This window comes from Pteropus medius, unplaced genomic scaffold (assembly GCF_902729225.1).
Source record: "Pteropus medius unplaced genomic scaffold, Ma_sr-lr_union100, whole genome shotgun sequence".
NCBI classification, from domain to species: Eukaryota; Metazoa; Chordata; class Mammalia; order Chiroptera; family Pteropodidae; genus Pteropus; species Pteropus medius.
The window spans coordinates 4,499,671-4,524,807 of NW_024346062.1; the positions used below are offsets into that span (position 1 = coordinate 4,499,671).

Sequence of the window (25,137 nt, forward strand, 5' to 3'; positions counted from 1 at the left end):
CATAGTTTAATCAGTTAGCAAAGAGAAGTTATTTATTCTAGTTATGCAAATAATAACCAGCCCCTCAAATTGTAATAAAAGTAAGGCAACAGTTTTTCTCTTTTTTCCAGTATATATGGATTAATTAGGCTTTTGTCTAGAAGTTTTTAAACAAGTAAAAAATAAAGAGAAGTCATATTTCTGTGTTCTTTTGTCAAAATTGAAAAGTACAAGTAGTAAGGATGACTGAGCAGAACATCTGATACTGAGTTTGGGACCCATAGACATTTTGCAGACTGGACAGAATTTGAATGAGTTTTGAAATTTATTTTCAAAGTGGATTTAAGTATCTGAGAGAGAGAATGGTATAGAAAAGGTGTTATAAATCAAGTGAGGATTTACTATGACATGCATCAGGTATCAGTGATTTGGCTGTAAGAACAAAGAGGGAAAAACAAATAAATTATCATATAAAGGACAATTGGTTTATCCAAGGCTAACAAAAAGGTAAAAGGAAAATGGCAGCTGTTGATTTTAGTTGTTCTTCCAGAGCCAAGAAAGGTGGATTAGCTGATCAGTAGATACTGAGATTTTCATTCTCATATCCTTCACAGCGTTCGGCATTATCAGACTTTTCAATTTTGTAGGGAAAGAGGCCAAATACTGGCACCTCCCAAAGCACTAGGGAATAAAATTTTTAAATAATGTTTTATCCATATTCACTTGGCTTCCCGTGGAGTCCCAACACTTGCTTCCCTCTTCGGCATCTCCAGCTCACCTGAGAACCACAAAGCTCACAACCTCTCCCCAGATCTCTCTGGCTTCAGGCCCAGACACTTGGTAAATTGAACCATGTGTACACCTCAGTTAAAAATAGGTTTGCAAACTCAGCCAGTTCGAGGTCTCACTTCGCTTATTATTTTGGCACAGGGTTTTCTGAGATAATTGCCTCCCATAACAGTCTAAAAACCGTTGCTCTATATGCAAATAGAAATAGAACTGAAAGAGATATTAGACTTCATTTAGAGAGATGGCAATATTCTGTTTGTTTTGTTTGTTTACATCAGTGGTCCGAGAGAGCTTTCCTATTGATAAAACTCTAAAAATGTTTTATTCATATGCACAATAATTATGCTTAAATGATGGATGGCACATAGTTTAGTAGATCTTTTCTCTCATTATTCCTATGAGCATAGTAATCAAGATAATAGTATGGTAACCTCTAGGAGGAATATGTGAGCTGATAGTCATTTATAGATTTGTTTTAAATATTTTATAATTTCTACTTTTCATTTTACTGTAAAACAAGAGATTCTATGGATATTCTAAAAATATATTTATCTCTTATTTTGTAATCAGATATCCAGATATTTTTATTTGTTTACATATACATATACCTTTCCATTAATTTTCAAGGATTTTTCATAAGTTGTGTCTATTGGCTACTCTGTTAACAAAATATAGTCTTATTCTGTCTCTATCTCTCTGGTTTCTATCCATGGCAGCCTAACCCTGAAAACTTCAGTCATTCTGAAATTATTTGGTTTGCTTGTCTCTAGACAAGAAATTACTTCCATTCATCACCATTTAACAAAAATAGAAAAACTAGGCTGAAAGGTAACTACCACCTTAATCAGTATACCAATGCTAGTTTTATAAAAGTCACAGTTGTACTTGAGATACTGTGCTAATTTAAAATTACAACAGATCTTATCCTCACCTCAATCTAACAGATGTAAGAAAAACTGTAGAATGTCCGCATCACTGCTTTTTTCTTTTTCTATTTCTTTTTTTTTTAAGTACAGGCAGTAGGATTGGCTTTTGCTATTCCCGTAGCTTTTTTGTGCTATTGGAAGAAAGAAAATACAGATTTTTTGTTGTTGTCATTTTATTTTGTTTTTAAATTCTAGGAAGAAAACAATATGCTGTGGTAATTACCTACAAGACTTTGCTGAGGTTGTGACCTATTTAACACAAGGTAGTCAAGTAGTCACCTTAGGAGAGTAAAGATTTTGATTGACTCTAGATAATATACTGATTGTCACCATCCAAATTCAAAAACAAAGTCCATTCTGTAAAAGCAGACTAAAAACTATTTGAAAATAGACTTCCTGGGAACTCAGAAGGTTGATTTCAGTCTCTGATAATCTTGTAGAATGAGAATTCTCCCTATTTTTTGCTGCTTTCACAGACAAAATGGAAAACCTTCAGGCGATTTTTTTAAATGAAGTTGCTTCCTCCAACAGTGTGAAACAACAAGTTTTGTTTTTTGACGTGGTAGACATTTTCTATTCTATTCCCTACTACGATCTAATTCCAAAGTCAACATTCCCCTTTTGCAGGAAAGGGGAGGCTGGAAATGTTTCTTCCTCATAATCAAAGCTATCACATAGTTGAGTATATTGTACTTTTAGAAATTTTGACTTTACCTGCTTTAAGCCAGATTCTCTTATTACTAATAGGCTGTTTTCCTCCAAATTCCATTTTATTTAGTTACTCTTCATAATAGAATCTGTTTCTAATTTTAAAGCATAATTGAAAGAAATTAAGTAATCCTTCTAACTCAGCTTGAGCCATTTCACATTTAATATTCTTTATGGGAAAATCCACTTTGGATCTATATATTTTACTAACATCACATTTTCCACTCTTCCATTTTGAATTACAATATGGTTTATTTCTTGAAGTTTTTGCTTTGACAAGTATAATTTTGTCATTGCATAACATGTAACTGTAGAGTTACATTTCTTTTGGTCTTATAGCAAGTACTTCTTGCCAGAAAGTATCTTGTAATCTATTTCTTAAAGAGTGTAGAAAGAAAAAGGAATAGAAAATCTAAAGAAGCATATTAAGCATCCCTTGACAGTTTGAAACTAGCAAGCCCCCTTTCTTAATTGCTTTCCTTCATTCCCAGAGGATTGACGAGGAACTCTTATTGCTGTTCCACGGATATATATTTCGCAATTAACAATACACTGTATATTTTTAAAATCAGTAGACTTTAAAAATAAATTAATGGCATAACTCTGTTATGTTAATCAGAAACAAAAGCTTGTCATGAATATAGCTTAAAATACTCTTTCAGGGGAAAAATTCCTACCTGTTTTTTTTATTTCTGTATATTGCTTATTGAGATAAAATTAACATAAAGCAAAATTCACCATTCTTAGGTATATAGTTCTGTGAATTTTGGCAAACATACAATTAAGCTATGAACTAATCTCATCATCCCAAAATGTTTTTTCATGCCTGTTTTTAGTTAGTCCTCTCTTCCATGCTCAGCTATACCAACCACTTATCTGTTTTAATAGTTTTGCTTTTCCCCCAAAGCATCATATAAAATTATATGGTATGCAACCATTTTGAGTCTGACTTCTTTCATGTAGCATCATGCCCTTGAGACTCTTCTATGTAGAACTGTGTCAGTATCTTATTGCTTTTAATGAGTAGTACCCTGTGTGCGAGTGTATTCTGTTTGTTTATCCATTTGCCTTATAAATTCTTTCACTATAACAATTATTATTATTATAAAAATTTAGCTATTATTTGAAAGTACTTACTGTGTGCCAGGTACTATGGTAGACTTTTAACATAACTTAAATGATCTAATGCTACAAATCATAACAGTATTTTTTAACAACAGAAAAGGACTTTAGGTTTGAATCTCATCTCTTTTAGTTATTAGTTTTATGACCTGGGGCAAATTACTTAACATCTTCTACTTTTACACAACTTTGAAAAGGAGATGATAATAATACTACCTCAGAGGGCTATTGTGAATATTAAGTGGGTTAATACCTATAAGGACTTAGCACAGTGTCTGGCTCTTGGTGTTCAGTAAATGTCAGTGATATTCTGTTATATATGTTTGAACGGCCATATGAAGTAGGGGTTAATATCTCTGGTTTAAAGAGGAGATAGCCTCAGGAAAGTTCAGACTTCATCAAAATCACATGATCATTTAAGTGACAGATCCATAATTTTAACTTAGCCTTATCTAACTCCAAACTTAGTACTTCTTTCATGACAAGACACTGTTTATTATTAAATTAAAACTGCTGAATCTCTCTCTGACAGTGTGGCAAGGGATCCTTTCACTAAAATACAACTAAGTCCTGCATAAATTACAAATTATATATATTTTTCTAGTGCACACAAAAATGAATTTCAAGTTACAGAAAATCTTTAAGACCAAACAACAAGCCAAAGCCAAAGTGGGCACCTCGCTATGAGCAGTAAACAAACTGAAAAGTAAGGCTGCCCTGAGATAGAAATGTTGATTAAGCACAGCCATTGGAATACTGTGTTAGGACCTTGGGTAGTGCCGCCTTCTTCTCAGTGGAAATAAACACTAATCCATTCTGGAGGCAAGGCTTCAGGTCTTTCAAGGAACAAGTAATTTTAACATTACCAAAATCTTCTGGCAAAGTAAATGGGAGAACACTTCCAATCAACTCTCTAAGGCTAATGTAACCTCAATTCCAGAATCAAGAAAAGAAGAAAAAAAAAAGAAAAACACCAAGAGTTTGACAAAAACAATTACAGACCAATTTTATTCCTGAACGTAGGTACAAAAAGCCTGAACAGTATTAGAAGACTAAATCTAGCAATGTATTTTTTAAGCATAAAAAATATGATGAGCTTTTTGTGAGAGGGACACTTTGGTGCTAAGTATGGAAGTCACGTAGTGCTCTGATAGCTACTGCACAACCTCTAAAGGAGGGGATGGGTGGCAGGCCCCAGCACTCTGGCGATCTTTGCACAGCCACCAGCGGGCAGGCCCCAGATTCTCCCAGGTGGGTCTACAGCGCCACAGGAGGCATAGGATGTCCACCAGTACGTCATCCTTAAGTAAAGGATTTTGCTGTCAAAGGATACCCTCTTATCTGATGTTGAGCAGATCCTAGGAACTTAACATCCTTCCTGCATTTCCTGCATTCCTGTTCACCTGTGTGAGCAGTTGTCAACTTATTGGAACAAAAAACTGCCTAGAAATTTGAGAGTGTTTAAATATCAGTTAGCTTTCGCTTCTATACTTTGTCCTAAAAGAAGTGTTTGGTTGTATCAAAAGGATTCCAATAAAATATTTTGAAGCAAATAAAAAAAATATGAAATATAATCATTTCAGTAAGAAATAATTATAATACCACATTATTACTAGATAAAAGGAGAAAAATCGTGTGATCAACTCAATTGGTACATAGAAATTTAATAATATTAATTTTAATAATAAAATTTTCTTTGAAAGTTAGGACTTACAGGAATTTTTTTTTATGTACTCAATAAAAAACTCATGAGAAATAGAAGTATTTCTGTCCTGTCTGATCTTGGATGCTAAGCAGGATCGGGCCTGGTTAGTACTTGAATGGGAGACCACCTAGGAAGACCAGGTGCTGTAGTCGTAAAAATATAAAAAATAAGGGGTTGTAAGCTGACAAGGTCTTTGCAATCTGTGAGATCAACCAAGGGTTGCCTCGCCTAAAAAAAAAAAAAAATAGAAGTATTTATTCAGATCAGGAGTCCCATGATCACTATTTCTATTCAGTATTGTATTGAAGGTCCTAGCCAGTACATGTAGAGCATGAAAAGAAAGAAAATGTGTGAATCTTGGAAAGAAAGACAATTGTCAGTATTCACAGCTTTATACAATTGACTACATAGGAAATCCGAAAGAATCTACAGATAAATACTTTGAATTAATAAGAGGTTCACCAGAGTGGCTCAATATATGATAAAAATACAAAAATCAATTGCATTTTATACCCCAGCATCAAATGATTAGAAAATGTAATTCAAAACATACAATGATTAAATTATAAAAATGCATTTAAAATATAAAAGATCGGAAGATTCAGTATCATAAAAATTTCAGTTCTTTCAAATTTATTTGTAGATACACTCCATATGTAATCAAAATCTCAACAAGACTTTGGCAAGTTGTTCTGAAATATATGTAGAAGAACGAAAGGCTAAAACTAGCCACTGTAGTCCTAAAAAAGAATAAAGTGGTGGAACTTTTTCCACCAAATATTATGACTTGTTATAGAGGAATAGTAATTAGTAAAGTATGGTATCGACAGCGACATAGACAACTAGGTAAACTAAATAGAGGGTCTCATAATAGAACCATGTTTATATTGCACATTTTGTACATAACAAAAGTGGCAATATAGTTCACTAGGAAAAGGATCAACTATATACTAGGACAATTGGTTTTCTCTTTGAAAAATAATGACATTTGATCTTCTCCTTACCCCTACATGAAAATAAATTTCAAATGAATACAAAGTGTAAATTTAAAGGGCAATAGTTTCAAAAAATTAGAAGAAAATACAGGAGAATATTTTTAAGGTTTTGAAGAAAAGTTTCTTAAATAAGGCTGAAAAAGTGCAACTCATCGAAGAAAAGATGTATAAATTTGACCACATTAAAATAAAGAGCTCATCAAAAGACATCATAAAGAAAATGACAACCTACATACTGAGACAAAATATTTGCAACCTATATAACTGTCAAAGAATTTGTGTTCTCCTCCTAAGTCAATAAAGTACAAGACTAGCAACCCAGTAGAAAAATGGGCCAAAGACTTAAGCAGTCATTTCAGAGAAGAAATACACAAATAGCTTTTAAATATATGAAAGATGGTCAGCTTCATTAATTCTCCAGAAAACAGTTATTAATTACAAGAGAGAAAAAGAAACTTTGTAGTAGAAAAGCATGGCAGATACTATCCTGTGATCAAAGTAAACAGCATCAGTAATGGTACAAATTGAAATCATCTACCACCTGATCAGATGCAATAAGAACACAGCAGTACTTCTATGATAGTCCTACCAAAAGTACATAACTTTAATCAAACCATGAGGAAATATCAGACGAACTCAAATTAAGTACATTCTAAATTATAACTGGCCAGTAATCATCAGAAATGCCCAAGGAATGGCTGAGGAATTGAGGGAAAAAAAAAAAACAAACAAACTAAAGATATGTGACTGCACATGTGGTAAGTGATTTTGAACTGGATTCTTTTCTTAGAAAGACTATTATTGAGTCTGTTGTAAACTGAATGGAGGCTGAAGATTAGATGGCAGTAATATGTCAGTGTTAATTTTCTGATTTTGACGATTGTATTGTGGTTAAGTAGGAGATGTTTGTAAAGACAGTTATGTTCACCAAATACTAAAGTAATGAGGTAACAAGGGTATCATATCGGCAACTTATTTTCAAGTAATATTGTTCCTTCAACTTTTCTTTCAACCTAAAAAAATAAGAATTTTTTAAAATGCTGCAGAGAGATACTATTTAACATCATTTTAGCAAAAATTTAAATTTCCAAGAGTATCAAATGTTAGAGAGGAATTGATTAACTCTTAAGCACTGCTAATGGGAGGGATAATTTGTTTGAACACATTGAAAAACAATATGGCATTATTTTGTAAATAAAATAAATAAATAAAAGAAAAAGAAAAAGAAAGAAAAAAAGAGTAATTATTCACATACAGTATAACTTAGAAATTCAGATCCTGGGCATATTACCAAAGAGAAATTGTAGTACTAAAAATTTTGTATAAGAATATAACACCATCACTTTTGTTAACAATATATATAAATATATATGTATATAAAATCACACAATGTAATCATATACAGCAGTGAAAATGAATGACATAAATGACTCATCGTTACTTAAAACATTGAATGAAAGAAGCCAGTCACAGAAGGCTACCCATAGTATGATTCCATTTTCATAAAGCTCACTTTTATATAAGATTCTATTTAGGAATATGTATGTATGTAATAAAACATTTCTTTTTAAGGCAAAGGAATAATTAACACACAGTATAGAATAGGATTATACCTCTGTATGGAGGCAAAGGGAGCAGGTTGGAGAAAGAGCATTTTGTATGTAACCATATTGGTGATTTTGAATTCTTAAGTGATAGTAGCAATACAGGAGTTTGATTTATTATTATGCTTTATTTTATAACATGTATTTATATATTATGTGTATATACATCAGATATTACATAAAACTCTTTTTAAATTATTGAAACTACTGAAGAGCGATTTAAGGTAACAGGTTTTGGTCTTCCCTTTTAATGCTGGTAAGAAAACATTTTTTTATGGTTTTCTTTTTTTTCCAGCTTTATTGAAATATAATAGACAATTAGTTGCTTGTATTTACATTGTACAATTCAATGAGCTTTTTTTTTTTCAATTATAGTTGGTGTACAATAATATATTAATTTCAGTTGTACAGCATAGTGATTAGAGATTTCTATAATTCACAAAGTGGTCACCCCACTAAATCTAGTACCCCTCTTCCCTTTACATATTTATTACTATTTTTCTTATGCTACACTTTATATCTCCATGTCTATTTTGTATCTATCCATTTATCCTTCTTAATCCCTTTGCCCTTTTACACCATTCCCCCGATCCCCATCCTATCTTGTAACCCTCAAAATATTCTCTGAATCTATGAGTTTGTTTCTGCTTTTGTTGTTGTTGTTTATTTTGTTCTTTAGATTCCACATGTACATGAAATCATGTGATATTTGTCTTTCTCTATCTGACTTATTTCATTCCGTGCAATACCCTTTAGGTCCATCAAGGCAATATCTTTTTCCATCCCCTTCCTTTTAGTCTGTGTGTGTCTTTTAATCTGAAGTGAGTCTCTTGTAGGCAGCATATGTAGGAGTCTTGTTTTCTTATCCATTCAGCCACTCTATCTTTTGGTTGGAGCACTTAATTCTTTTCCATTTAAGGTACTTATTGATAGGAATGTAGTTGTTACCATTCTTTATTCCTGTTTTTGATACATTTTTCTTCTTAAAGAAGTTCCTCCAACATTTCCTATAATACTAGCGTGGTGATGATAAATTCCTATAGTTTATTTTTGTCTGGGAAGCTCTTTATCTGTCCTTCAACTCTAAATGATAGCTTTGCTGGATAAATTATTCTTGGTTGTAGATCCTGGGTTTTCATCATGTTGAATATTTTGTGTCAAGCCCTTCTGTCCTGCATAGTTTCTTTTGAGGAATCAGCTACCAGTCTTAGGGGTGCTCCCTTGTAGGTAACTAACTGCTTTCCTCTTGCTTCTTTTAAGATTCTCTCTTTGAATTTAACTTTTGGCATTTTAATTATGATGTGTCTTGGTGTGGGCCTTTTTGAGTTCATGTTTTTTAGGACTCTCTGAGCTTCCCAGGGTTTTATGTCTATTTCCTGTACCAGGTCAAAGAAGTCTTCCATCATTATTTCTTCAAACAGCTATTCAACTTCTTGTTTTCCTTCGGTTACCCCTTCGACATGGGTATTTTTACATTTAATTGTGTCCCCGAGGCTTCTTAAGAAAACATTTTAAGGCTTGAGAGAAAAGGGAAGACATAGCAAACCAACCTGCCAGGACATTTTTTGACTATATAGTTGAATAAACAAAAGAAAATTCAGGGGCTAAAGAATTAAAATACTGTTCAGTGTTATGTCTCAAAGTTCTTGGTTATCTGAGAATAAAGTGTCTCTACTTCAGCCTTATAATACAACAGGGATAGTCAAATACTATACTCTAGACGCCTTTGATGCTGTGTGCCCTCCTGGTGTAGTTTCCTAACCAAAGTGTTTCATAGAAGTAGACTTGGGCATGCTGAGTTTCTTTGCTTTGAAGAGTCACTTTGAAGCAGAAAATTAAACTCCTCTTAAAAGGATTTGCTGTTAACTATAGTCCCATTTCTATTTGTCAGACAGTGCCCTAACACATGAAGAAAACAAGCAAATCAATTATGTAAATAGGTAGACAGCTTTATGAAACACAGACTACTGACCCTTGGAGCTCAGAGAATCAATGTCGTAAAACATAGATGCTTCCTAACAGCTTTTACATGGGCTCTGTTGATCTGTAGTGAATCCATTGCATATTTAAACAATATACAAAAGATAACATTCATAACATTTTTAAGACTGAACTCACATTGTATGGTATTGTAAATGAATATTTACCCTAACAGTCACTAATTAGATATATAGGAGTTGCGTAGCCACTACACATTTTATTTTCTGTTGAAGTAAAATTCTTTGAAAAAGAGGATATAATGTAAACTTTATTGGCACAATCTTTACTAATAAGAGGTAGCAATAAACATCTGTTCCAAAGACATTTGACTGAACACATATAATCATCACTTACCCTGCCACAAGGATAATACAACAGAGCAGCAAAAGAAGAGTGTATATTTGAACATCTCAAAGTACCCATTTTTGTATTTTCCACTACTTCAGAATGGATAGTACCATATGGCTTCCACATAAGTGGACCTGTTACTAATAAGCTAGGACTGATGTGTAATTATGTTTTCAGTGATTCATCTGTAAAACACCCTGGGTTATTTTACATGAAAGCATCTGGTTCACATGTGTACAGTGGTTATTCTGTGGTGATTGACATCTGTACTCTAATAAAGTTCCAGTTGCACAGATGTGAACTATTGCTTATACAGACAAAACCTGCATTTGAAAAATTCTTACCTGGACCCAGAATATGAACATTTCAGTTTCCTACACATGCACACATACGACACTTGCACTGTGACTGGAATATAATGTAATCATTTTATGCAATGTATTTCAATTGTTTAAACAGATGTATGTATGCACCTTTATCTCGTTTTATGTTTGTTTATACCTTGACATCTGTTTGAGATTGTAAGCTCAAAGAGGGCAGTGACCATGTCAGTTTTATGCCTACAATGTCCAGTAGAACATAATTCACTTTCAAATGCTTGCTAAGTATTGCCAATCAAGATGGTGATGTTAATGACTTTAAGGAAAAACAGAGCTTATAATCTGACTCTAAACACCTTTTGCACTTTAAGAAATATTTGCTGTAAATGGCCCTGCTCTCAATTTCGCATATTATAATTATCCAATTAACACATAAAACAATGTTGTTTTGAGCAGAATTAGTTTACTTTATGTTAGAATAATTCTCTAGTGATGTGTAATATGAGATCTCAAGAGTCTGAGAGTTCAAGGCAAATTTGATGAGGGATGTAGCATTTTAGTTGAGCCTCCAAGGATAGGTAGAATTTGGAAATGTAATAACGAAGAGAAAGACATTTGAGGCAAAGGAAAAAAAGAGAAAGAGGCATTGGATAAGAGCCCAGAGGAGAACAGCAGGACTGGGTTAAGTCCTGCCTTGGCCATTTATAAATTGTGAGAACTTGGGTGTCACTCAAATATCTACTTTTAGTTTCTCATCCAGAAAATAGAGACGTAACAAGGCATAGGGTAACTGTGACAATTACATGAATAAAGAGCTTAACACAGTACCTTGAGCAAAGACAACATTTAATGAAAAGAGCTATTACTCTTGGTGATAGATTAGCAACTTCGAATACACTTTCAATAGAATTTTGAATATTGAATTCAAAAAAAGATATATACTAAAATTACAGCAGGTAAATGGACAGAGGATAATCTTTATTTTATTCTTTTCTATTTTTCTGAAGTTTTTGAAGTCTTTTTAATATATGTTTACTAGTTAATATACCAAAAAATAAATAATTTTTATTGTTGCTTGCATCCACTGGATTGATATAGAATTTTAAATTTCTGTATTTGAAACCTTAGTTGTCTTAAGAAATGATTGAGGAGATTCATTATTTCTTTTAACCAAATGTTCATTTCAAGCAGTAACTATTTCACCCTAAGGAATATTTATTTATGATTCAACACTCAAAATAAGTTAAGGAAAAGAGGTAATACAGAAAATTTAGTTTCATAGCTTTGGATGAAATCTTAAAGTTACACTATTCTCTTCTATCCCGAAAATACAATACTAGAATTTTGGACCTAAAAGGGCCATTCAGATGTGGAAATAGCCTTTAACCATACCCCACCTAAATGTTGGATATTTGGGATTGGGTTTATCAAGTACATAATAGAGTCTATTATTATTTTAATAAAATTATCATGAATATAAATAAATGTTTTCCTTAAATATTCATTCATCTGATACAGCAATAATTCCATTTTCTTTATGAGAAAAGTTGCTTAAGGAAAGAAAACAGTTATTGCTATTTGAATAAGAATTACTTTTAATTGTTAACGGCCAAGTATCTCTTCAAAGTTATGGGAAATTACCTTGTGGTAAACCATTTGTAGTAACATTTTTTGTGTAACATGTTAATTTGTATGTATACAAATAAGCCTTTATAAGGAAAGATATGTTCCTAACATCTAGATCTGGAACTTAAAGTATTTTTTAATGTTATAAATCAATACTTTGTACATACTTTATCACAGCATATTTAATTGTTTAGATATATTTTTGCTCAACTAGACTATGAAATTTTCAGTCTGGGGTTATATTTTAATTCTTCATCTCAGAGGCTAGCATGGTGCTTCACACTAAGAAAATATTGGTTGAAGGAAGGAATTCTTGAGAGGGATGAGGAGGGAGGTAGATGGGGTAAAAGGGGTCAAATATGTAAAATTGTAAGTTATATAAATTATTTACATCAAGTGAATTTTAAAAAATACAAAAAAATAAAGTGAAAAAGTTGTAAAAAAAATAGAAAGGAAGGAATTAATGAAAGGGAAGGAAGGAGGAAGAAGGAAGGAAGGAAGGAAGGAAGGAAGGAAGGAAGGAAGGAAGGAAGGAAGGAAGGAAGGAAGGAAGGAAGGAAGGAAAAGAAAGAGAAAAACAGGTCTTATAATTGTGTCAACTATTAATTCTCATGATTATTACTTTCTAACAGTTTATTTATATAATAGGCTAAATAGTTTTACTGGTATGATCTGAGAAACTATTATTTATAAAATTTCTAAGAAACGTATTCTGAGTTTGAGTTTTAAAAACAAACTTTATAAAACAGTAATTCTTAAGTATCAAATCTTCCGTAGGTGGTTAAACTATATACTTAGATAACCATGGCTCCTGCCTTCTCGAAACTTACATTCTTACAAATGGATTTTTAATTGCTTCTAAATCACTTTCAAATTTTTCAGTTATAGAAAAGTGTCCAGTGATAGAATGGGAAATATCAAACATCTTTCCTTTTTTTTTTTTTACAGTATGACAAATGGGTCTATTTTTACAGAAAGCAATAGAAGAATGAACTCTGGACGGCAGTTTAAAAGAATTAAGATTTAAAATTTTCTCTGTTTACCCATCCATAGTGGCCTAGTAATATTTTGAGAAGAATTTGGAGGATATATATATATATATGTATATATTTAAAGGGAAATTATGATCAGGCTGCAGAATCTAGCTGAATATTTCCATGCATGTTTATAGCCTGTTCAATTTTCATGGTTGTCTTTTGGGGCTGCATGTGAATTTATAGATGACAGCTTTCCCAGTTCCCAAACAAGTGTTAGATTTTCTTGGTTCAACGTTTTAATTTCTGTCTATGGTTATGATTTTTGAAATCTGTTGTCGCTACTTCCAGTGAGAGGTGGATTCTGTGTCTCCTCTGCTTGAATCTGAGTGGGCTTTTGACTCATTCGTAATGAGTAGAATGCAGGAGAAGTGATACTGTATGATTTCCAGAGGATAGGTCAGAAAAGGCCGCCTCGTGCTCAGGGCCCTAAGCTTTTATGTAAGAAAACCACCCTAGGCCACCATGTTGCAGGGAAGCTAAGCCACTGAAGACTCTCCAGTCCTTGTCTTCAAGGGTGCCCAACCCAAGCACCAGATGTAAGTGAATGAGCTTTCAAAGGATTCCAGCTTCCAGCCATTGTGTCATGCTGTTTTTCAGTATTCCTAGATATGGCCCTGATACCATGTCACAAAGACAGCCATCCCAACTATGCCCTATCCAAATTCTTGATTCACAGAAAGTATGAACATAATTAAATAGTCACTGTTTTGTGCCACTAAGTTTAGGGCGTGTTACTCTGCAGTGGTTATGGGAACAAAGATCTATTTGATTTAGGATGAACTATGGAGAATAGAAGGTAAATATTTTCACTGCATAGGCAAATATGGAAGGCTTTCCCAAATCAGTGACATCTGAACTTGACTTTTAATGATGAGTAGCAGCCTCTTAAGTAGAGAAAGCAAGACAAAGAGTCCTCAAGCTGAGGGAACTATGTGGAAAGTATTGTGATAAAGGAGAATGATGTGTTGGTCCATGACCAGAAGTTTGGTGTGGAAGAGCATTGGATAGTTAGAGCCAGAAAGGCAGACATGAAGCTGGAAATGATGCAGGGGTTTTTTTTTGTTTACTTTGTTTTGTTTTTTTGGTTGTGCCTAAGGAGTTTCAACTATAATCTTATAGGTGTAGAACATAATGATCAGACTTGTGTTGTAGACAGATACTTAGCAGCAGTAGGAAGATGAGATGAAGAAGAAGGATATAAAAGGTAAGGAGCAAAGTAAATAATTATATAGTTCAGATGACCAACAATTGAGGCTGAGATATACAGCTTTCTTATAACAGCAAAATAAGATTAGTTAGGTAACTATTGTTGTTTAAATTGTTAATTGATTATTTATTGAATGTGTGTGTTCAAGGCTTAATTACGTCCTAGAGTCAAAGCAAACTAGTGCCTTTATAAAATATTGATTCATTAAACTTGTTATCAATACTCCTGAATGCCATGTAAAAGCTTCCCTTCCCTGTGAATTCTGGGGAATTAAGATTAAATAATTCTATTTTATATTTTACTTAAGGCATTGATTGCGGTAGGATACTTAAAGAAATAAGACCAAATCATATCAGTCAATGCTCTAATGGAACCATATGTTGTATTCACCGTGCTTCCCCAAAATAAACATTAATTAGTTTAGTATAAAAATAATGAAAAAATTGGTAATTTATGTAATCATAAAGATATTTTAATGAAAAAAATGCATATGACACTTTAGTATAGTTATGTAAACATAACATACTGCTGTAGTCAACAGTTTTCTGTGTTGACTGACTTTTAAATAACATTTGAGATTACTTCGCGTTTTAGTGTGATAAATGAAAGTTTAGTACTGACACGAACTTTTATTAGAATCATAATACCATACATGTAATAAATTTTTTCAAGGCAAGAGGTTAAACAGGTCTTTCTCCTGTCATTCTGAGCATATAGACTACATTCTCCATGGCTTTTACAACGTAATCTACACAGTGAGATACAGTGATTTGTTTTAAAAACATTCTACTTCCCTATACAACTTGGTTTTGCTTTACACTTTGGTTATATTTTTAAATCAACTGAAAAGTTTAATCTTTTTAATTCAGAATAAAACCCTGCAGAATTTTGTAGATTATTTCCATCTGCCTTCTTCCAGTGCCCTGGTCCTTTCTGATATATTTCCTTAATACAGACAGAACACCTCTCAGAATTTGAGCGGTGGCTCTCTTTACTTTCACCCAGAATACCAAGATGAGTTAGTACGCTTTGTGAAGAAATGATCATTTTAGCTTATACATTTTATGTATGTTATATTATACTCGTTTTATATAGAAGTTATATGATGTTGGTGATGTTTTAAAAAAGTCCGTCTTCCTTAAAGATTCTGACTGGAGAATCATCCTTTGTCACCCATTTCATGAACAGAATGATATTCAGCAATTCAAAGGGAAAGAGATAGGCAGGCCACAGCACAGGATGGCACTGATGAGAAGTATGCTGCTCTATGAGCAGAGGAATTAGTTAGACTGAGTAATTTTGAGAATACTAAAAATAAAGTTCACTAGCAAGGACTAAAGTAATGGGAAAGGCTGTAAATTAAAGTAGAAACTGAATTTTCTTACTATAAAACAAAAGACAGTGAAGCTTTGAAAAGAAAACAGAGGAGGAGAGGTATAAGGAAAAGCCTAACAAAGCAGATTATTTATTTGCCAGGAAAATAACTTTTATTTATTTATTTGCAGGCCAAAAAGAAAAAAAAAAAGATTGCCAGTGAAAAAATTCACCAAGTATTTCCCTGAAAAGAAAAAGTAGGTGTTTTTTAAGAGTTAGAAAGATTTACTTGTGGTTATGTTAATTAAGGATCAAAACTAGATTTTGAATAGGACAGAATGAGTCCATACATCCATGCGTAATTAAAGTTCCATTTATTGGTCCAGAATAAGTCTAAGCACTTGGTTAGGTTCAGTTTGAGTCTAGTGTACTGAGGTCACTCAGTGTGACCAGAACAGACTGGTCAGGACAGACCACAATAATTTAGAGGCCCAGTGCAAAATGAAAATGCAGAACCCTTTGGTTCAAAATTATTAAGAATTTCAAGGTAGTGATAGCAGAACATTAAACCAGGAATGAAGCCCTTCTAAGCTTTTGACCCTGTGTGACTAACATCATAGGTAACGCCCAAGAAGGTGGCACTATCTGTGATTCTTTAACAGCCTTAATCTTTAGAACTCTTGTGTGAAACACAGCACTCTGTTTTGTTATCCCTAAGACCAGAGCTGCTGGAAGTATATATCAGGGGAGCTCAGCAGCTCTCTTCTGCTGTGGATTGTTTGTTTGCCTACCTTTGTATCCCAGGCATCTAGCACAGTCTCTGACCCATGGTAAAGACTCAATAAGTAACGGATGAGTAGGTGATGGATAATAGTCATTACCAGCCTGTCTCGATGATTCTGGTTCAGTTCCTCTCTAGATAACAAGACCCAGTGTGGGTTCATTTGAGCTTTAGATCATATTGCACAGACCTTGCAAATGCCTCCTCCAGCCAGTTTGAGGGTTTCTTTTAGCTCTGGGCCTTTCATATTCTGGTCTTACTCAACCTGTTTCTTTAGTCAGATATCCTGAAATATATTTAAACTGATAGACAGAATGACAGTTGAGCCCTAACCAAGACTGGAGTTGCGGGCAGAATGAAGCCCCCCATCCAAAGAAGTCCATTTCTTTATTCCTAAAAACTGAGACTATGGCCTCAGTTAAACCATATGGCAAAGGGAAGTTAAGGTTGTAGATGGATTGAGGTTGCTAATCAGCTGACCTTAAAAGTTGCTAAATTATCCTGAATTATCCAGGTTGGTCCAGTGTATCACAAAGGCCCTTAAGTGGAAGAGAAGCAGGAAAGTTAGAGAAAGAGATGTGAGGAAGGACGCAAGGTCAGAGTGATGTGAGGAGTCCACCTACTATTGCTGGCTTGAAGATGGAGGAAGGGGGTAGCCTCTGGAAGCTGGAAAAAGCAAAGAAATAGATCCTTCACTAGAGCCTCCAGAGAGGAACATAGCTCTGCCAACATCTTAATTTTAGCCCAGTGAGATCTGGGTCGGACTGCCAACTTCCAGAACTCTAAGACAATGAATATGTGTTGTTTTAAGCCACTACATTATGGTAATTTGTTACAGCAGCAGCAGGAAACTAAAACAGCTGTTCCATCCTGTGGTGAAAACTATCACTCCTGGTCCCCGGTTCATTAGAAATCACTAAACTCCATGCCTGGGTATTTTTTCTGCCCATATTTCTTCCACTCCTCTTGGTAGCCAAAAGTAGAGGTCTATCTTCTTTTTTCTGTGTTCTCATTTTTCTTCATTACACCAGTGCGTTTTGGGGTTCAGGCTAGTAAATGTTATATTCATAGGGAAAAAAGTAACACAGCCTGTTCCAGAGAACATTGGTTTCTTGGGATGTTAATAGATGAGAGATAGTGAAAAAAGAGGCTTTGGATGCAAATTCATTTGTAAAAACCAGGTTAAATAAGCATCTTTTTTTTCTTAAAGGACTTTTAAAAGATGTGATCGGTGTATAGGCTTTTTAAAAAATCTCAACAGTTTAAAAGAATAGCCAACAAAAAGTATCCTTGTCCTTCAGCCCAAGTCCCTCTCTCTAGACTAGGCCATTGCTAGCTTCTTGTGAATCCTTCCAGAGCTATTCTGTTTACATATAAACACATACATATACATACACCTATATACATTTTCTACATACACCCTTCTGCACCTTGCTTTTTGTTTTACCTAAAAATTTAACAAATTTATTTATAGAACTTCCATAGCTTTTAGTGTATAATAGCCATGTGAAACAGAATTTAGTGGAGAAAAATAAATATTTCCCAAAGATTTTGAACCTCAGATTTATTTTTTAGAGTATCTCATGGAACTACTTTTTGAGACACACTGCACAACTCAAAGCTGCCTCCCTCTGGAGTAGAAATAAGAATTAATGACCTTCAAATACCACCGTAGCACAAGGGGTATGGGTTGTGAAGTGAGGGATACCTAGGCTAATGTCCTGGCTCCATTGTCGACTTGCCTGCCTGCTCACTTTCATGTTTGTTGGCTATGTGGCTTTGGGCACGTGGCTTAACTTTATCAAGCCCTTTTAAATACTTTGTACCTCTTTTATTCAATTTTTTTTTTCATTAATTAGTGCATGCAATCATTGGAACATTTATGTGCAAGGTCAAATAAAGCAGTCTGAGAATCTTCTAGGGTAGTGCATTTGTAGTGCACCAAGCAACAATAAGCAATGGTCTCTCTTGAAATTAGAGTTGTGGAGAATCATTTTCTACCAAAATGACAGATTTTTACTTTACTAGGCATAGATCAACAATAGCAGATGTCGTGTATACCAATTTGAAACTTGTAAGAAATGCAGGAGGAAGTGGGATTTAATAAAGGTTTTTTTCAGGTATTGATTTTTTTAAAAGCATATATGGACTTTGATATTGATCATCTAATGAATTATCAGAGTAATATTATTTTTCTGAATAAAGTATAGTAAGAGAGACAAAATCTGCCAGTTTATTATTATGAAATTCCTGTAGAAATGTTGACATCCTTGTGGATTATGGACATATTTATCTTAATAGTTGTGACTCTAAATGTTCAATTATATAGAACTAGAGAACGTTATTTTCAAATCCATAATATATATTATACATATATCATATGTATATGTAATATATATAACAGGGAAATTTTAGAATTATCATTCTTTTCCAGTACCTATAAAGCATAGAAGTGCATTTTAGCATTAAGTGTATTCACTCTTCATAATTCTCCTTTCTTTGTTTCATTCAAAATTATTTATTTCAAAACCATATTTCCATTGTCTTCTTGCTCTTGATAAATTTGAACAGCAAAGTAATATTTATTAGGAAAAGACATTTTAGAAACTTAATTGAAAATAACTAATGCAATTTCTTTTATTTGCCACTATAGTTGCCACAAACAAAGTTTCAACCTCTCTTCTTTCAGTTCAATGAAATGTTGCCTAGGCCTACTAGATTCCAGACAGTGTTCAACACTTGTTTTAATGAATCCTGATGACTTCAGACTGCTTATTTAGGAGATGCTCTGGATTTTTATGAGGTCAACTAGAAATTTGTATACTTTTCTCATTTATTCTAAATTCAAATATTTTTTAAAATACTAAAATTTGAATTGAAAATACAGTGGCAACTTTGGTGACATCAAATCTTTTAGCACATTATTTAAAACTTTTTTTATTTAAAAGATGTTTTCATAATTTATTCCATAATGGGAACTCTATTAAGGTCAGTATGATAGCTGTCTAGTTATTTAATAGTAGCAAGTACCTAATACTTTGATTTGGCTATTTGTATGGTCATTTTTATGAAGGTTTGATTTTTCACATCCTAAAAAACAAACCATTAGATATTTGGCTTTTATTATTAGCAGATAATGTATGTCCCAGCCAATGCTCAGATCTGATTCTCTCCCAATACATTGCCCTTACCTCACCACTCATCTTTATCTCTGGCTGCACATCTGACCTTTATCCCAATCCCAGGAGAAAGTCAGAGATGAGGTAGGTAAATACTAGGAAAGTTGTTAATAAAGCAAAAGCCATATATACTTATTATATATGTGAGAGAAACAGCTGCTTCCAAATACCCTGCTTTGATTGCCAGGCTGGGCCTGACCATTTTGCTAGATTTTTACCGTGGCTGCTATAGTCCAAGAGTTTAAGATTTCTTCTTTACACAAGAAAACATTGCTGTTCTTCCTCCCTGTAATAAATCACAAGCATAGCAGCATCCTTCCAAGCTGTTCTTTTCAACTCCAGATAATTCATAGTGGGTGAAAATAATTTATGTAACGTGTGTTAACAGAGCCAGCAGTCAAAGTTGTATAGAAAGCCAGCATTTGGGCAGCAAATGGAAACAGCACTCACTGTGGGCACACAAAGTAAACTTGGTCTCTTCAGTCATTCCTCTTGAGTCTCTTTTCACTCATTTCTCTCACTCTCTGTCCCTGCAATTTTAACATTCTCCAGGATTCCATACTAAACTTTTTTTTCTGGTAGGCTCTCTCTGGGTGATCTCTTCAGTTTACTCATTTGTGTTTAGTGACCAGGGATATGGCAGTGACTGCTGTCTCTGTACATGTAGTCCAATCATCTTTCCTGAGCTCTACACCTGTATAGTTATTTATCTATTCAACATCCGTCTTCATTTAGTTATCCTGCAGTCACTTCAAACTTACCTACTATGTCTAAAATAGAACCCTTTATACTAGACTACACTATACTTTATAATATAGTATGCCTTTATACCATTCCATACCATACCATACTATACTGTACTGTATTATACTGTACTATGCTATACTATACTGTACTATACTCTACTAAACCTGCCCCTCTTCTCTATCACTATCTTCACAATAGCCAAAGCTACAAAACCCAGAAATCTGAGAACATTGTCACAGAAGAGCAAATAAGATCCAGATACTCAGATACACTGACACAAGCACGCATAAACTCATACATATCCCAGTGTTCAACGACTAATATTGAAACTTTACATGTTTTCAAACTTTAAATAAGTAAAATCATATTGCGTGTATTTTGTGTGCCTTGCTCTTTTTTTAACAGTGTCTTTGCGATTCACACATTTGTGCTGCTGTATCAAAAGCGTAGTCCATTGTGTGAAAATTCTGTTACTTATTTGCCCATTTTCCTGTCGCGAGACATTTGGATAGTTTTTAGTTATTTTGCTTTTACAAACTATGCACCTATGAACATTTGAACATATACAGGCAAATGTTTCTCTAAAGTATGTAGCTAAGAGTGGAATTCCTGGGTATAGGTACATAGCTCTTTGTGTACCTGGGCAGTTATTGCCTTAATGGTTAGTACAACCAAATTAAAATTAATAATGAATGTATATCTATATTTTTCAACATGCCGAGACATTGCTAACATTTTGTAGAGTGAAAACATCAAGCTAAAAAATTATGTATATGTAGAATGATCCCATTTTTGCAAAAATATATGAAAATATAAATAATATAAAATAGGATGATGGACATTTTTATTTTCTTCATTATGCTTTTCAGAATTTATAAAAAATCTTAAACATTTTTTAAATATTTTTTTTGGTTGCGTGGAGAATTCTACATTTACTCTGTTAACTTACCATGAATATGAAAGCTGTAGAACAATGATTTCCATTCATTAAATATCTTTTATTGAGCACCTATTATATGCTAGGCACTAAGAACAAAAGAGTCTAAATCTATTTCTTAAGCTACTTGTGACTTCAGAAGGAGATGGGAATCTTAAATGGAGCACCAGTAATCTATTTCTTTCAGACTTGTCACTTTAGAGCGGTCTCTTTGTCTTATGCTAATTTTTTAAAATTAAATTGATCTCTGTGTTCTGGTTGTACGGTGTTCAAACTACGAACAAATTGTAGAGGTTTTTCCATGTCTGTCTTTTTAATTGAAATAAATCAATTCTGTGTTTTGCTAGGAGAAAAAGCAACTCTTAAGACAGAGCCAGAGAAAAATGTGTTTTGAGTTGACATTGAAAACTTATACATGTGATAATTATACTTTTATTCTGTACTATATCATTTTCTCTTCCTATGGAATATATTTTTAGATATTTAATTATGTGTTATAGTAATTATGTTCGTCTTTATTGTTAATTTTAACATTGAATCTCCCAGAGGGCAGTACTCGTCATCTTGACAATGCATTAATGCCTATCACCTTGGCATTCTTATGAGGGTAATATTGTTTGAACTTGGCTTGCTCAGGATAAGAACACATCCCAGGTCTAGTGGCAGCCAACCATGGTTAATTGTATGCAGTCATGAAGCCAAGGAGGCGCCTATGTGGATTCATTTTTAATAATCTGTGCAACTAAGTATGGGTGCAGACTTTTTGAAATACTCATAATCTAAATGTACTCAATGTTTGGGGATTTTTAATTGGTTATTCTTTTAAATTAAAGAAGTGATTAGCAGGAGCTCTTTTGTAATTTATGTAATATTAGCAGCTAATAATAATAGTTTCCAAATGTTTTGTGGGAATTTATGAGCATTTTTATTTATAACACCTCATTTAATCTTTAGACCACCTCTGAGGCAGTTATTATTATATTAGTTTTCCAGGTGAGAGAACAGAAGTTCAGTTAGGTTAAACGACTTTCCTAAAGCCACATAGCTTTAAGAAATAGACCTGGATTCCAATTTATATACCCTGATTTCAAGTCCCATTCTCTTTCAGCCATACTAAGCTGCTATGACTCTTCTGCCCTTAAAGTTAGAAATACGACTGAGTATTTCTGGGTTGACTCTACCTAGTCATAATTGCCCCTGAAACTACCTCTAATTGTTAATATTAAGCATATTTTATTTAGGTTTCATAAAGAACCACTGACAAGGTTTATATACAAGGGTATATGTTTCTAAGCTGTCCTTCTGATTGAGCTCTGTTACCCTCCAGCGTTTTAAGTTTTTTTAAACTGGTTTTTAAGACCAGTTAACAATCAGTGACCATGCTTTTTATCCTAGGACTCAAAAAGAACATTTACATAAATATAGAGGTCACTCCATTGATGTCGTAACTACAATACTGAAATGGAATAAAATTTAGTTACTAAATGAGGATATGTAGATTCAGTAAATGAATGTGGACCAACAATATTTCATCAACAACTGTTAAAGTCATTATTAGTATATACACACTTATAATCCAATGACCACTAAAGAAAATTCATGTGATCAGAAGTTTCTGCTTTTAAGAGATTAAAATGCATGTTAATAGGTAGAATTTAAGGGAGCCGAATGAAATGTAAATTGGGATAGAAATATTGAAGAAATGGCTTGAGAAACCATCTCTGCCTTGGCATAAAAGTACTTACAGAACAGAGAATATTTTATTTTTTCACCTTAATCATGAGTATTGTTATAGGCCCTTGACTTCTCATTAGCTCAGAATAGAGACAGATTAATTCTAAAGCAATTAATGAAATGAAATTCCCTTCATCACTCTTTATGTTAAATTCAACATAGGGAAATAAATCTCTAAAACCAATTCTAAAACAGGATTTAACTTTTATTTCACTTATGTATCTCTTAATTTTCTCTTACTCTATATGGAATTTTTTAAATACATAAAATTATCTTCATTTTCTTTTTACTCTAGGCTTGATCCTCCACTACCTGAGATGTCGAAAGAGGAGCACAGTTCAGCTGAAAACATGTCTCTAGAAACTCTAAAAAACAGTAGTTCAGAAGACCTCTTTGATGAGATTTAACTGTCTCAAAAAAGTACTTTGATGTTCACTAAACTATGTTTTCTATTCATTTCTTTCAACTAGAAAAAGCAAAATTTCAACTGAGCAGCAGCTATTACTGCATCTTACAATTTAATTACATACACACTGAGTTGAAACTATTATGCAAAATGGATTACACATGTATACGAAGATATGATTTGATGACAGTGATACATTATTCTAAACTATTCATTCAGCATGCCTGTAATTACATAAAATCTCACTTTTTGTTGTAAAGAACACATTTATCTTATTCAGTTCACACATATTATATGTGGTAGCTGTCTAACATCCTGTCTAGGAAGATTTTGGGAAATATGACAAAATGTATACAGTTCTTTTTTGAATAGTCACTTTCTGAACAATTATGTCTGAGCATTTTAACTTGTGGAATGATATATGAAATCTAATTTTAGTTTGTATACAAACAACCTGAAAATCTGATGATACAATTGCTGCTGCACTGAAGACTTTGTATTCTTAATAAAATGTTAGTTAGCTTAACTCTTTCTTTACTATAGTAACAGATCTTCATAAAGTGCTTACTAATGTAAAAGTAACCCCCTTTTGTGTTTAAAAAAATCATGTTTTTCAGAGACTGTTGATAAAAGATTTGTTTTACTTGCACAAGGACCCTCTTTCAAGATCAGAACCTTGTAATATTCACTTATGTCATATTCGCCTCAATGACAACTGGCACAGTTTTTTAAAAATATTCACTGTTTCTACTTCCTAACCTCTTATTTCATCTTCCTTCTCTCCAGTTGGGTTTCCATTCCCTCCATGCTACCCAAATTTTAGAATGACCACCATGTTGCTAAATTCAAAAATTGGTCCATTCTCAACCTTCATTTTACTAAGCCTCTCAGCAACATTTGACAGTCAGTCACTTCTCCTCAGTAAACATTTTATTCACTTGACTTTTACAAAAACTTGTGCTGTTTATATTTCTCTTTCTTTCCAGCCACTCATTTTTTAGACTTCTTGGCTGAGTTCTTCGTCTTACCCAACAGTTAAATGTTCGACTGCCGTGGCCTTAATCTTCAGCCTTCTTTTTATTACCTATATTATCTCCCTAGGTTATCTGTGGTTTTAAATACCATCTGTATGCCAATATCTCTAAAATTAGAATATTACAATAGTTCTCTTTCTGTAGTCATATATGTATATGACTATATATATGACTATATATATATGTAATTTATCATTAACTTATCAGAAAAGGAGGTTCTTAAAAATCCATCTGAGTACATTTATTTGGTTATACCTTTATTCAGATGTTTTATCACATCTAAAGCAGAGATTTGATTATTCTCAAGTCTTCTCCATCCAACAAATTGTACAACCATCTACTCAATTGCTTTGAGCTAAAAACAGACAAATAAACAGAAATCCTCCCTGTGTTTGTTTTTTCTCTCCTCTCTCCTACATCCTGTTATTTGTTATTTTTAATTTAAAATACAACTTTGGACTTTATTTAATTTTTTTATTATTATTTTTTTTTTTGGTCTACTACATCTGTTTCCTGACTGGTCTTCCTCATAAACTCCTACTCCTCTATAGTCCAGACAAACTGAATTTTTAAATCTTAGGTAAAATCATTTTACTATCTGGATTAAAACTCTCTAATAGTAATCTGTTACCCTTTGAATAAAGTCCACACACCTTACT

General features: G+C 33.3%; 1 protein-coding gene across 4 annotated transcripts in view; it reads left to right on the plus strand.

Annotated features, from left to right (window-relative positions):
• Nucleotides 1-24,840, plus strand: part of XRCC4 (X-ray repair cross complementing 4) — a 217,539-nt gene extending 192,699 nt beyond the window's left edge. For all 4 annotated transcript variants that reach the window (XM_039875002.1, XM_039875005.1, XM_039875003.1 and 1 more), the window contains one exon: nucleotides 23,334-24,840. In XM_039875002.1, coding sequence (XP_039730936.1) covers nucleotides 23,334-23,445 — 112 coding nt within the window. In that variant the 3' untranslated portion in view covers nucleotides 23,446-24,840. The remainder of the gene's footprint in view (nucleotides 1-23,333) is intronic.
• The last annotated feature ends 297 nt before the right edge of the window (nucleotides 24,841-25,137 follow it).